This window comes from Fusarium phalaenopsidis (genome assembly GCF_050370095.1).
Source record: "Fusarium phalaenopsidis strain FUZ10S chromosome Unknown contig_32302, whole genome shotgun sequence".
NCBI lineage: Eukaryota > Fungi > Ascomycota > Sordariomycetes > Hypocreales > Nectriaceae > Fusarium > Fusarium phalaenopsidis.
In genome coordinates this window covers 1,105,939-1,119,505 of record NW_028145405.1, presented here as the reverse complement: position 1 = coordinate 1,119,505, position 13,567 = coordinate 1,105,939, and the positions used below count along the sequence as shown (strand labels likewise).

At 54.8% G+C, this 13,567-nt stretch overlaps 5 protein-coding genes across 5 annotated transcripts; 3 read left to right on the top strand and 2 right to left on the bottom strand.

Annotated features, from left to right (window-relative positions):
• Nucleotides 1-41: 41 nt before the first annotated feature.
• On the top strand, nt 42-1,167 carry LRP88_07742 (DNA-directed RNA polymerase II core subunit RPB3; the record flags this gene model as incomplete). The annotated part of the gene is made up of 3 exons (XM_083244259.1): nt 42-113; nt 175-743; nt 792-1,167. The coding sequence occupies 3 exons, from the start codon at nt 42-44 to the stop codon at nt 1,165-1,167; spliced, it is 1,017 nt and encodes a 338-aa protein (XP_083098753.1).
• Nucleotides 1,168-1,557: 390 nt separating this feature from the next.
• LRP88_07741 (mitochondrial carrier domain-containing protein) lies at nt 1,558-2,668 on the bottom strand (the record flags this gene model as incomplete). Its single annotated transcript, XM_083244258.1, has 4 exons — nt 1,558-1,639; nt 1,691-2,391; nt 2,451-2,455; nt 2,509-2,668. The coding sequence occupies 4 exons, from the start codon at nt 2,666-2,668 to the stop codon at nt 1,558-1,560; spliced, it is 948 nt and encodes a 315-aa protein (XP_083098752.1).
• A 602-nt stretch (nt 2,669-3,270) lies between these two features.
• Nucleotides 3,271-4,801, top strand: LRP88_07740 (phenylalanine--tRNA ligase; the record flags this gene model as incomplete). The annotated part of the gene is made up of 2 exons (XM_083244257.1): nt 3,271-3,388; nt 3,453-4,801. 2 exons carry the CDS (start codon nt 3,271-3,273, stop codon nt 4,799-4,801), a joined length of 1,467 nt encoding a protein of 488 aa, XP_083098751.1.
• A 2,983-nt stretch (nt 4,802-7,784) lies between these two features.
• On the top strand, nt 7,785-8,543 carry LRP88_07739 (Calcipressin-domain-containing protein; the record flags this gene model as incomplete). Its single annotated transcript, XM_083244256.1, has 1 exon — nt 7,785-8,543. One exon carries the CDS (start codon nt 7,785-7,787, stop codon nt 8,541-8,543), a length of 759 nt encoding a protein of 252 aa, XP_083098750.1.
• Nucleotides 8,544-9,968: 1,425 nt separating this feature from the next.
• On the bottom strand, nt 9,969-11,684 carry LRP88_07738 (oxygenase MpaB family protein; the record flags this gene model as incomplete). The annotated part of the gene is made up of 3 exons (XM_083244255.1): nt 9,969-10,325; nt 10,502-11,260; nt 11,310-11,684. 3 exons carry the CDS (start codon nt 11,682-11,684, stop codon nt 9,969-9,971), a joined length of 1,491 nt encoding a protein of 496 aa, XP_083098749.1.
• Nucleotides 11,685-13,567: the final 1,883 nt, after the last annotated feature.

Below are 13,567 nucleotides of genomic sequence, written 5' to 3'. Positions count from 1 at the left end.
AAACGAACCTCGAGATCGAGCGAGCGCGCGCCGCCGCAAGCATGGACGGGATGGACTATGATCCTATGGTTATGGACGGGGAGCCTGAGCAGCCTCAGGTGAAGATCTCTGCGGTATGGGATTGATCCCCTTCCTTCAAGAGTCGCTGGCATGAGCTGATTGTGTGCGACTCAGGCCGACCACACCCACGTCGACTTTGAGCTCTCCAAGACCAACCTCTCTTTCGCCAACGCGCTGCGGCGCGTCATCCAGGCAGAGGTTCCCACCATCGCCATCGACCTAGTCGAGATCGAGGTCAACAGCTCCGTGCTGGCCGACGAGTTCATCGCCCACCGCCTGGGCCTCATCCCACTCGACTCCAAGGGCGTGGGCGAGCTCAACAACTCGCGCGACTGCGACTGCGAGCAGTACTGCGAGCAGTGCAGCGTCACCCTCAACCTGCACGCCAAGTGCACCTCGGACGAGATTATGAAGGTGTACGCCCGCGACCTTGTCGTTGACGGTAGGCACGCAAACTCGGTCGGCAACCCCGTCATCACCGACCCCGAGGGCTACGGATGCCTCATCGCCAAGCTGCGCAAGGACCAGGAGCTCAAGATCACTTGCATCGCGAAGAAGGGTATCGCAAAGGAACACGCCAAGTGGATGCCCACCTCGGCCGTCGGATTCGAGTACGACCCTCACAATAAGCTGCACCATCTTGATATGTGGTTCGAGAACGACACAGATCCCGAAGTAGAATGGTGAGATCTCTAGGCTTTAATGGCTTACTCATTACTGACTATAATAAGGCCCAAGAGCAAATACGCACAGTGGGAAGACCCCCCGCAAGAAGGCGAGCCCTTTGACTACGACGCAGTCCCCAACCGGTTCTACTTTGAGGTGGAAACATCAGGAAGTATGGAGCCCGATCAGATCGTGCAGAGCGGCATCCGAGTACTGCAGCAAAAGATTGGTGGTCTCCTCAAGGGTCTGGACCCTAGGAAGTACGGCGGCGACGAGGCCGAGTTCGACGGGCCCCGGAGCCCTGATATGAACATGGACGGCGGCACGACGCCCTGGCAAGACGGGGGCTACACCACACCGTACGGCGGCAACGCCACGGCCTACGGTGGTGGTATGACGGCTTACGGGACGACACCTTATGGACAGTCCTCGTGGCAGTGAGGACTCAAAGAGGGCGTTTGAAATGGGTTATTTAATTTGATAATCAAGGGTGGTGTCCAGGGGTTGAATCTTGAAACGGTAAACAAAAACAGCATAGCAACGGTCGTAGAATGGATTCTTTTCTTGTTTTCTGGATGAACCTGGATAGAACCCTCTCTCTCTCAAATGCTACAACTTCTAATGCACATCTCTTTCTCTTTCTCTACCTCTAGTGTGGTATCCAAAGTGAGTTATTCCCTGCTCGATAGAGCTACATCAAGAGCTCTCGAGTTGCCCAACAAACAAACGCCGTCGAGAATGCACCGTGTATATATGGTGACAAGACAATGTTAACGCCAAGATTTTATGCCCATCTCTTTTCGTCCCCCCTCTTTACCGTACCCACCCAATCTATAGGTTCGCATCTAGGCCCTTGACCTTGCGGTAGGTGTTTCTGTGCATCTCTAGGAAGACAAATGTACAAATAGTTTGCCTGATTCCATATTAGTCGCTGTGTATACCATATTCAGGGGCGGTCACTTACGGTCCAAGTCTGAGAAAGCTGGGAACCCATCCCTTAAACACCCACATGAGACCATCGGAGCGGTAAATGTCGCCAATGAGGTGCAGAACGCCGTGGTTGTGCGACGAAGACATGACGCGGGTCTTGATGACATCGATGGGGCTCGTGACGGTGGCGGCGACCAGACCGGCGAGGAACGAGGCCGTGAAGTGCGTCTTGAGGTTGTCCTCCATGGGGGTGTACTTGAGCAGCAGGCGTTTCGAGACGTCGTAGCTGGCGAGTTGTCCGGCCGTCATGAACATGGCGCGGGTGCTGTTGGGCCACCATCCTCGGAACATGCTCTTGGGACCCTCCTCGCGGGCCATGCGCACCATGCCGTCAAAGGCGTGACGGTAGTTGCGACGCTCGGCGTGAGGAAGCGCAGCATCGTGCTGCATGCGCACGTTGAGCACATCAGCAAAGTTGCCCGCGATACCGCCCAGGAAGCCCGAGCCGGCAGCCAGACCTATGAGCACGGGAAACGAAGGGTCGCGGCCTCCGGCCGAGAGGCGGGTCTTGAGTTCCTCGTAGACGCCGAAGCGGACGGTCGAGTAGGTCATCTGGCGGAGTAGCGAGGCCGAGATGCCGCTGTAGAGCCCGAGGGGTCCATCGTGCCGCAGGATGTGGACAAAGGTGCCGACCATGTTCTTGGGCGCATTGCCGGTGCGCATCTGGAGACGGACCTAGAAGGGGTGAGCATGTGAACGTATGCGAGATCTGTGGAGACGGGGGCGAGATCTACCTTGACTGTGTTCTCTGGTTAGCCATGTACATGTTCCTAGAGGTTCAACACCACGTACCTAGATCCAATGGGTGCGTGACGCAGGCGGCCAAGCTGCTAGCACTTCCGCCGAACCAGAAGGGATACCGTATCGACGCCTTCTTCCTTGTCGGCTCTTCCTTCTTGACGGGCTCCGCCTTTGTCGACATGTTGGCCACAGATTCTCGCGCAGCGGCCATGGTTGTGGTTGTTGCGGGGAGATAGGATCCGGCCGTACGGGAGAACAAAGCTTCACGAGCTGCGAGACACTATCGTCGACATTCCCTTGGATCGAGCACGCGGAGAACGAGCGACAAGGTTGCGCGGAGTGGGCGCAATGGTTGAATTGGGGGACTCGATGAGTAAACCAGCGTAAGCACGGATGGGGTTGGATTTTTTTCGTGCCTTTCTCCTCCCTTCGTTATCCCTGACCCTCAGTTATCTCTGAAATCCAATTGACCGAGCTTTGGCTGGCAGCCGGAGATTCGGATCGGGGGAGTGCATCCGAGCAGGGATCGTGGGACTCTCTTCTTCTGGTTGCGCCAACGGCGGCCGTTGAAAAGGCAAATCGTGGAAATTCCGTCTTTTTTTTTTTGCGGGCCGGCCGGCTTCGGAGCTGTCCCTCCGGAGCAGCTGTAACGCCGAAAGCCGAACTTTTCTGCAAGACGGAGCGATGGAACCACTCACAGTCGAGGTAAATCAACCTAAAGCTCTCTTTGCGATTACGTCCACGAGCCATTGGCGTCTGCTGCGTGGTCCGGTCGCCTTATAATGTGATTATCGAGCTCCGTACGCCGTCAAAATGAGATTCTACGCCCAGGGCATGCGCTGCCTCCGGGCCTCTGCCCCGCGAGCCGCCCACCTCTCCCGGAGCTCCATCATCCTCCGAACAGCTTGCGCCGTGAGGGCATACTCGTCGGGTCGGTCCAGCTGCAGCTGAATACTTGCATAGACGTCTCGCTGACTGGCTTGACCGTGTTGCAGTACCTCCGACGGGCTCCCCAAGCTCCAAACAAGGCTCCGTCACTATCCGTGGGCAGACCATCAAGACGGATCCCGAGTGGTTCAACGCCCCGGCCAACGTCCTCGATGCTACTTCGAGGAGCCTGCACCTGCAAAAGGATCACCCCGTCTCCATCACCCGCCAGATCATCCAGTCCAACTTCCCCGAGCCTACTTTCAAGTACCACAATGAGTTCAGCCCCGTTGTGTCCACTGCCCAGAACTTTGACTCGCTCGGCTTCCCCGCGAACCATCCCGGCCGTGCTCTCTCAGATACCTACTACCTGAACAAGGAGACTCTCCTGCGAACGCATACGAGTGCCCACCAAGCCGACACTTTCCGGGCCAACCAGAGCGCTGGCTACCTCATCTCTGCCGACGTCTATAGGCGAGATGCCATTGACCGGAGTCACTATCCTGTTTTCCATCAGATGGAGGGTGCCATGTCATGGGACCGTAACGAAGTTCCCAATGGTGATATTGCTGCGGCTGTGTGGAAGGACTTTGAGAACCTTCCCGTGCATGGAGTCCAAGTAGACGACCCAAACCCTGCCATTCATCCCGAGCGCAACCCTCTTCAGGAGCCCCATCACACGGCGGCAGAGGCTGAGGCTATTGGTGCTCACCTGAAGAGGTCACTTGAGTCCATGGTTGTCGACATCTTTTCCCGTGCCAAGGCTGCGGCGATCAAGGAGGACCCAGACTTTGTTGATGAACCGCTGCAGATGCGATGGGTTGAGGCCTACTTCCCCTTCACCAGCCCCTCGTGGGAGCTTGAGGTTTACTACGCAGGTGACTGGCTTGAGGTACTCGGATGTGGTGTGGTCAAGCAGGACATCTTGATCAACGCTGGCGTGCCGAACCGTCTGGGTTGGGCGTTTGGCATCGGCATCGACCGCATTGCCATGCTCCTCTTCAAGATCCCTGATATCCGCCTGTTCTGGTCGAAAGACAACCGATTCCTGTCGCAGTTTGAGGGCGTTACCGACAACCTCGACACGCTGAAGCGTTTCGTGCCCTTCTCCAAGTACCCTCCTTGCCCCAAGGACGTGTCCTTCTGGCTGAGCTCAACGTCGGCGGCGGGTGGCAACACCAAGGGCAGCTTCCACGAGAACGATGTGATGGAGCTGGTGCGCAACGTGGCAGGCGACGTGGTAGAGGATGTGCGGCTGATTGACGAGTTTACGCATCCCAAGACGGGGCGCAAGAGCATGGCGTACCGAATGGTGTATCGCAGCCTGGAGCGGACGCTGACCAACACGGAGGCCAACGGTTTCCACGAGAGGGTCCGCGAGGCTCTCGTCAAGGAGCTGGGTGTTGAGCTTCGCTGAGCCACTCGGCTCGTGACTGGCCCACGCGCGCAAGGCTAGGATAGGGAGCGCCGGCAGTGCATCATGCGGAGCTGGGCCTGTGGAGTAGCTGAGGCTCGTGAGCCTCTTGCTCCAGATCCAGCTTGACATGGTAGACCCTTGGCTAGACCTAGACCTGTAGGCTGGAAGCGGATCCAGCTGCGGAGATGTACTAGTATCTGTACAGTATCTTAGCTATTCAACGTATGTATGTATCATGACGGATTCCTCGTAAAGGGAGCGCTGCCCCGTGAGCTAGTGTTTTCAATGCCATGGCCATGGCCGCAGCTCACGACGACGCGGTCCCAGAGCTGTTATTGCTGCTGCTGCTGCTGCTGCGCCCTGCCAGTGGCCAACTCCCCAGCAATCTTAGACAGCGGAGGACCCCAGCCAGCCCGAGGCCCGTCTCGGGATGTGGATAAGCAGGTTCGAATTGCAAATGAGCAGGATTCCAATGGCTTTGTGAGAGTGACGTCGTCAGGCCAAGCTGAGCCACGCGACAACGGGGTCTGGGTCGTGTTCCTTGCAGATGGTCGAGCTGCCTCCCGGCGGGGCGGATGAATTTGACAGGGGCGGGTGGCTCGTGCGCTGTGGCGTTCGAGATTTTGCAGCCATGGCTTGTCCCGTCTGTTTCGGAGGGAGGTCTCCAACCTTTGATGATGAGCATTCCTCGGCGGTTTATTGGTCTTTGGAATTAGACTCGGATTGTTTGACGATTAGAGTTGTTTTGTTAAAGCGGAATCTTGTAATTGTCCGAAATCTAGGAGGTTGGTTGATACACGTTGAATCATGGCTTCGTCATGAGAGCCTAGATTGATTCAAGATGAGGATAACGATCGACAAAAGTGCTTTACTGGCGATGAAAGGGTAGAGCTGTTTCATAGACTGCACAAATCTCAGGGCATTCCTTGATAAACTAGTTCCTTTTACCCGTAAACCCCATCTATCGGCGATTTGCACGTCTTGTCTCGGACTGAGCTGTGAAGATAAACCGACTTCCGCAATAGGAAGGTATGAGAAGATGAGGGACTTGTGTGCTTGGGCGCAATTGCGGAATAGGTGCTGCCATGATTACAGGTCGTACTGTAACCATTTGAAATCCCATCCAGGCAGGTTCAGCGTGTATTGGACGGTGGATACGCGCATAACGCTAGCAACTCGACATTGCGGGGGTTGAAGAGCGATAGCAAGTGTCGAGGCGGAGTTTCATGATTCCATAGTCATGTACTGCGGCTTCTCAGCAGTTGTCAAGGCAGATATTACCCAACTCCATTCATCATGGCTTAGACGTTGAGTAAGGGCAGTTGGGCTGAACTTGACTGAGCGGCACAACTCCTGCGCAGCATGCCTCGGCAGTATTCGATGGGCCGAGTTTCGCCTACCTACCGTCTGGTCTGTATCCTTCACCGCCCATCAATAACCCCCCAAGGTGCATCGGCGGCACTGACGATGGCTGCGGACATCCGGTCCCTCGAACCCCGCTCGGGGGGGTATGTATCCCGAGACACTACAACTCTTGTGCTGGTGTAGAGAGGCCAAATGTCTTGGCAAAAAAGCTAAGAGAGTACAAGCCCAGAACTGCGGAGAAGCGTATTCTTGCTGCGGTTGAGGCTGTCACGACGTTCGCAATCTCGTTTAATAAACCCTTCAGCCACGAGTTGGGAGCATGGACTGTTCTATAGTCTGAATAAGCTGGGCGAAGTTGACATGAGCGTAATCGTGCTCGGCACCTTCGGTCCAGACACATGCTTCAGCAATCTTTTTTCCCCTCAGAGGGAAATAAAATGTTTTGTTCACCCCTCTCTTGCACAGCCCCCTTCGAGTAGAGACTCTTGGACGGTCATCGATCATCGAGAGCCTACGACTGGCTACGCCCGATTTTTTGACTCGTGGGGGATCCCCGGAACACGGGCGGCTGGGGTGTGAGAACCTGGTCTGGCGCTTTGTAGGCGCCGGATGTGAAACTGGGAGATTCGTAGTCAAAACGAAAAACAGCCCCTTGTTGAGACTATCGTGTTTGATCCTTTCTATTGCTCAGCGCTTATCTAAGAGTGAGAAAAGAAGCAAGTGTCTTTCGAGTTTCACAGGCGCTGAAACCTTTGGAGTGAAGAAAGGTAGCGCAGCGAATCGTCGGTTTGGGGTTGACGTGCACGAGCAAAGTGCAGTAGCCTCATGCACGTCTCCAGGGGGTGGTTGGTTGGGCGTCTGTGTGTGTAGTAGAGATGAAGATGGCGCCTTTTCGAGACAGGACAGGAAGTCTCGAGACGGGGTATGGGGGCAGTGAATTGTCTGCTGCTTTTTGCTATTAGGCCTCTTTCGCTTTCGGTTTGATCCAATATCTCTCCACTTGCTTCACTGCCCCCCCCCCCGTGTGATCCCATGGACATAGGGGATGGCCCGTAGGAGCGAGCTCTGGACGGCTCTAGAATCTGGCAAATTTTTTGTTGAAGCACTGCCTCTGTCAACTGAATCGCAAGCCTGGCGTACTCACCCGTGTCCATGTACTGCTGTAGAGAAGTGGGCAGTCAAGGTTTCTAGGCCACCCCTGGGAAGAAATCGCCATCGCCGTGGCCGTGACCATGTCCAAGGGCGGCAACCCGTTGCTTGAGTGGAGACCAAGAGAGCACAGCCTTCGATGGCCCGTGCCCCCACATGCAGCACTACGCGCGCCCCCTGCTTGTACGTGGCCACCAGATGGAACCCTCTTCCCGCTAAGCTAAGCCTCTCTTTTTGCCCCGTCTTCGGGACATGCAAGGTCAGTAATCGGCTTGATATAATAGCCGCCCATATCACCACACTTGCACTTTCTTCAACTCAAACAACAACACCAACAACATCACAACTACTACAACTACAACTACACCAAGAAATATCACAGACTACAGCTGAAGTCACAGTCACACGGACGCAACAGTCTAGAACCAACACCACGAACTTCACCACTTCTTCAACTCTCACATCCACAATGGAGCCCTCACCTCGACACTCCCGCTCCTCCTCGTCTGCCTCGCGGCGATCGAACCTCACCCTCGACCTCTCGTCCATCCCGCCCATGACACCACCCACGCCCCCCTCAAACACCCTCCTCCTCACCAACCTCGCCGACCCGGCCATCTTCCTCCCCGAGAACCTCGACGTCATCCGCGACCTCATCTCCCAATCGGCCACCATCCACGCCTTCTCCCCGCTCAAATCGTTCCGACGCATCGTCGTCTCCTTCTACGACGAGCAGGCCGCCATCGTCGTCCGACAGATCTGGGACAACGAGGTCATCATGGGTCAGCAGTGCCGCGTCTACTTTGGCAAGCCTACACCTGTCGATCAGCGAGATGAGCACCTCGCTCTCCCCGACGCCGGCAAGCTCTTCTTCATCTCTCCTCCTCCTAGCCCTCCCCACGGCTGGGAGGACCGTCTCGAGGACGCTCCCAACAAGCTCGTGCATGCCGAGGACCTGGCCGACGCTCTGGCTAAGCTGCACCACCGCGCCGGTCCCGTCGACGACGATGCCAGCTCGCCCATCACACCTCCCGACTCTGCTCTTCCCGGCCGCACGCGCTCGCGCTCCTCCACGCTCATCTACAAGCCCAACGAGGAGAGCAGCATGCCCGCCGTCTTTGTCGAGGACATGACCGATGAGCCCTGCGAGTACAGCCCAGTGGAGCCCACCAAGCCCATCATGGCTCACACTGCCCGGCCACCTGTCGAGCTTATGAGCGACGCCTAAGTGGCTTGGCTAGCAGCGAGATGAGCATCTATAGATCAAGAATCATGCAACAGATTCTTTCTAGTCTTTAAGGCGTTTCACAGGGGATCGGTGACACACGGGAGGGTTCGGCTGGTGACAGGATCGAGCGGGTCTTTTTTTCATAACGGTTCGTACGGGAGCATTTTCAGCATTGGTTCTTTGTATCGCTGGAGTTGGGTAAAAACAAGCATTATCTTTTGTCTGCATATTGCAGACTTGGCGGGTTATCTACACCGGCACTGTACCGTATTCGGTCTTTGCTTGGTTGGCCCAGATAGGAGCCTCTGTACTATAACTATTCGGAAATATTAATATCTGAAACCAAACTCTGCCTGCTTTGTCTACTGCTTGTGATTTGAATAATGTGCAAATGGCGACTTGATGCCGTTCGACCGATAGGACTTGTGCAGGATTGCTGACCTCCATCAGAGGGCCTTGTGACTTGAGCGTATCAGGCTCCGTGTAACAAACTACTTCAGCTGGCAACTTTGAAGAAGAAGATGCTCGAGAGGAATTACTTCGACTAGAACTATCGAGTAAATTTGCCAGCTATCCTCATTTCCCTTAGTATTGCACCAGTGCCTTGTCGGAGCGGACCGTCCATGTCTGGAGACTCGAAAGTTCTGTGTCGTTCAAGCTATCCAGAAACCCACACAACGCCGGATGGGCTGATGAATGAATGCCGGCATAACGCCAAGTTGTACATTCAAAGCCTCCAGCGTCATGTTGCCAAATGTTCCTATCACTGAGGCCAGGCAGATGCCTCTTTGGCAAGAAAGTGACAACTATAAAGCCCAGTCGGTGTCTACCTACTTAGCCAAGACAAATCTATATCTATACGACCAACTCCAATAACTAGACTTCTAGTCTACCCTTTTTCGGCTAACGGTCACTCCAAGTGAGCGCTCTCCCACGCCGCTTCGAGATAAGTCAACTCACCAAGCCCGACTAGGCTGAATTCTTGACGAGATGACCAGATGCGACGACTGCAGAGGCAGCAGCGAAATCAGGGTCAAATGCCACGAGTGCGGCGGCGTCGGCGAGATTGAGTATCCATGCTGCCGGAACCGCAACTGTGGGTGGTGCAATGGAACCGGGAGGAAGAGTTTGCAGTGTGATGAATGCTACGGGACGAGAGTTGTCAGGGAAGAATGTGTGCAATGCGAGGGCACGGGACACATCCATTATGATTCAGATTCATATGATGAAGATTGATATTGAGATACTTGGGTTGTTGGATGGGTTCAACTGTTGCTGCCTATATCTTGCTGCAGGTCAGCACACAGCCTTCCACATCATTCTTGACTCAATAAAAACGAAATGCCTAAATGAATGAATGTGGCTTCCAAACTCCAGTTCGCCTCGTGCCTTTTGATAATAATCCGAGATAATAAACAAGATCCGTCACGCGAGGCTTTGCAGCAATTGTGTCTGCGCCATGACTGACGAGAGCAGATGGCGCGGCACGCCTCGCAGCCAGCCCGACGATGAGCCCACGAGCCGGGCGAGGCTGACCACGGCCACGGCCCCGACTATTGTCCCGACTACGAGCACAGCCCGGATGGGCATCTTGGAATGGCGTGTCATCAACCTTAGCGTGCCCGAACTCGACACGGTCTCCTTCTCGTCCGGCTCCTCGGGATGTCCTAGCTCCGTAAGCATGCCAATGCGCGGGAGATACTGGAACTCGAACTTGGTGGATTCGCCGATGCCGCCAATCTTTTTGCTGTGGATCATGAAATGCGCAAAGCTTTTGAATTTCTGTTACACAGCGTCAGCCACATTTGCTCCTTTGGTCTCGTATTCCCTATCCCCAGATGCAGGGGTCCAGGGGTAAAGAGCCAACACATCCGAATGATAGAAGTCAAATTAGAACTGGGGGTGGGGAAATGGTTGCTGATGTGTTGTCGTCTATGTTGTGCTGATCATGTACGTACCCTGTCCCGGCTCCTCTGCATGTCAGTCGGCAGCCAGGGGTAAGTATAGCTCAGCCAGTAGAGCACGACGCATTGCACCCAAACAATTGCACGGTAATGCCATCGAGGCTTCTCAATGCCTAGTGCACCAGCTAGATCATCTCCGTTGAGTTGGTAGGCTTGAGCAGCGAGAAGTTCGCGGGGTGCGTGTAGTGGTGGAATGCGTGATTCGGCTGTGAGGATGTTGTTGGCAAGGATGCGAGAGTTGGCCGACGGTGCCACTTCAGATGTCATGACAGACTCCATCATGGCCTTGGCCTGCGCTGGTGTAGCCATCCACTCCACCGGCGTGCCAAGCAAGTATCCGACCCAACGCCATAGTGCAAGATAGTCGGTTATCTGTTGATCCGTCAAGTAGATGCCTTGCCGTGGAAGCGCCATGTAAATAATGGCTACCGAATAAACGGAAATAGTGCCAATCGAGTGTAAATCATTGATCGGCACTCCCCACTTGTCCATGTCGAAATAGCCTGGCCGTTCGTGCTCCAGTTGCATAAGCCGACGTCGAACTGCCGCATGTAGTAATCGCACCCGCACTGACGAGACGTAGCCCTTTCCACCAGGCTTAACAGCGTCAATGTCTTCGACAACTTCCATGAAATGTTGTAGTGTCTCCAAAAGACGGCGTCTAGTAACTCGAACTCCGAATCCTCCTGTCCTTGAGAGAGTTTCGACAACACGATATGCGCCCATTCCGCCCAATAGGGACTTGTATAAGAGCTATGACAAAGTCAGTAAGAATTGCTCCTATATGGCAACCTTTACTCACCCCAAGGAGAATTTGTGCGCTGTACTGGTAAACCAAACGTTGGCCACGCTCAATCTGCTCCCAGTCAACCCACTCGGGGACTGTCGAAACCTCTTCCCATAGCTGACCCAGAACCTCATCCGAGTCAGTGTACTTTTGTAAGAGAACATAGAGGTCCCTCTGGCCATCTCCAGCACCATGAGGACACCTCCATGCTTTCGAGGTCGGCGGCGAGAACTCGTCTAGACGGTCCAATGCGTCTGTGGCCAACTTGTCGTATGAGTAGAGCAAGTGAGCGATCTCAGGCGCCGTCTTGTGTTTGGAAGTCCAGTAAAAGTCATGACCCCAGACAGTTCTAAAGTCATCGAATTCAGACATGTGAGAGTGGGGATACATGATTTCGAAAGAGGATTGAGACTGATACCAGACAGAACCAGCAACAGGAAGGGACTTGACAGACTTTAAACCCCCAGAACCAACACCCGGGAATCTTCACAAACTGATGACGAGGACTACTCGGCACATGACGGCGGACACTTGTCGTGGCCTGGCCACCCCTTGGATGGGCCGGGATCACCGTCAAAAACTTCAACATCCTGGCTCCCGTCGGTCTGCATGTTCTCGATGGAGCTGGTGGACAACGACTGAATCAATCCCCACTGGACAACGAGGGCGAAATGGCAGGCGAGTGGAGAGGTTGCAATGTGAGGGAGGCCAGGAATAGGCATGGAAGCTCGGCTATAGAAGAACAGGAGCCGGCCATGACGAGACACACCGGAGGTCAGAAGCCAGGAGGCGGCAATGCCTATCAGGATCTAAAGGGACGACCAAGGTCCTTTGGGCTAAGGAGAGACCCGAGACAGTGGCATCACCTCGTGCTAGGTTGTCAGGAAGAGCTCCTATAGGCCAGCCGTAGTTCCGGGAGAGACATGCCGCAACCAAGACGGTGCTCCCACCTTCTTGTAAAGTCGAAGAGTCCGAGTCTGGGCCAACCGGATGCATTAGGGCGGCGACAAGAGTCCCCATCGAGTCCACCTCTGTTCCCGCGAGGGAACTGGCAGAAACAAGACCCTCTCCGGGCGCATGGATGACATTGTTTGATTCAGACGTGCGTTACAGAGGAAAGGTAACCATTCAGCGTAGAGAGTTCCCAAGCCCGCCTCGTCAGTCATTCCGCTGCAGCATAAACTAGACAGTCCCTCCTAGGCCCATAGACGTCCACACAACAGGCCGCGCAGCATTTGAAGTGGACCTTGCCCTCGGAGCGGCACCGTAGGTTGACAATTGAAATTGGCCCGGGACAGGGATGATTTGACCTGATCTTGTTCAAGCATCTTGACGTGGTTGGCATGGATAAACGGGTTGTTTAAGCGAAGCTCGCCGACAAGCCCTCCAAGGATAAGCCGGTGACAGTTTCCCTCCCTCTTGGTTCGGGCAGGGACCTGTTTGCGGGGCGAACTAACGGTAATCGATTGACACGGGTGGCTGCCCGTTAGTTAGTGTGCCCGGAGTAGATCTCCGAATAGCGTAGAAGATCGATGACTCTCCTGGGTGATAATGACGCCCATGATATTGTCCATGGATTTCAGAAGGGATTGTGTTAGTCCGGTCGAGGTTGCAATTGTTGTTGGTCCAGAGACTGCAAGCCCTCGCCAAAGGACCCAAGAAAAGCAACGGGAACTGGCCACTAGAATGCGGGATAAACCAAGTACCTGCCAAGTTATTTCCTTCTTGCAGCTGCATTTGCATCCATGCCTCAACGACTAGTTGCGTGGAGATGACACCACCCAACACTGAGGATCCATGACGGGCCGGCCAGTTGGTCTCCTGCAACTGCATGGAGGAGATCCTAGAGGCCAGTGAGAGTTGTCAATGCCTCGTCCTTGAACGGGTCAATTCCACGAATACAGGTGATGCATCACCATCCCGGGTTGAAGAAGCAAAGGGAGGCATTCCAACATGCGTTCCATGGCTGAAATTGGAGCCCTTATGCCAGGTCTGTCGTATCTTGAAACGCAGACCGAATACGGGCAGGGTTCGCGGAAGCATGGAAGGCTTGTATTTCCGTCTCACTGCTTGACGAACGGTGGTCTTGCGTCTGCACCGGCATGGTGGGTGGACAAATCAATGAGACCTGAATTCCCCCTTCACATGCAAGTTGGTTGCTGCTCATGCTTGGCACCGGACGACGGAGCTACTTCATTCCGAGATTCTACAATAAGGCTAGCTCCAATTGACTGATCTGCCCCACCGTCAGACCCTTGCTCGCTCATGATGGA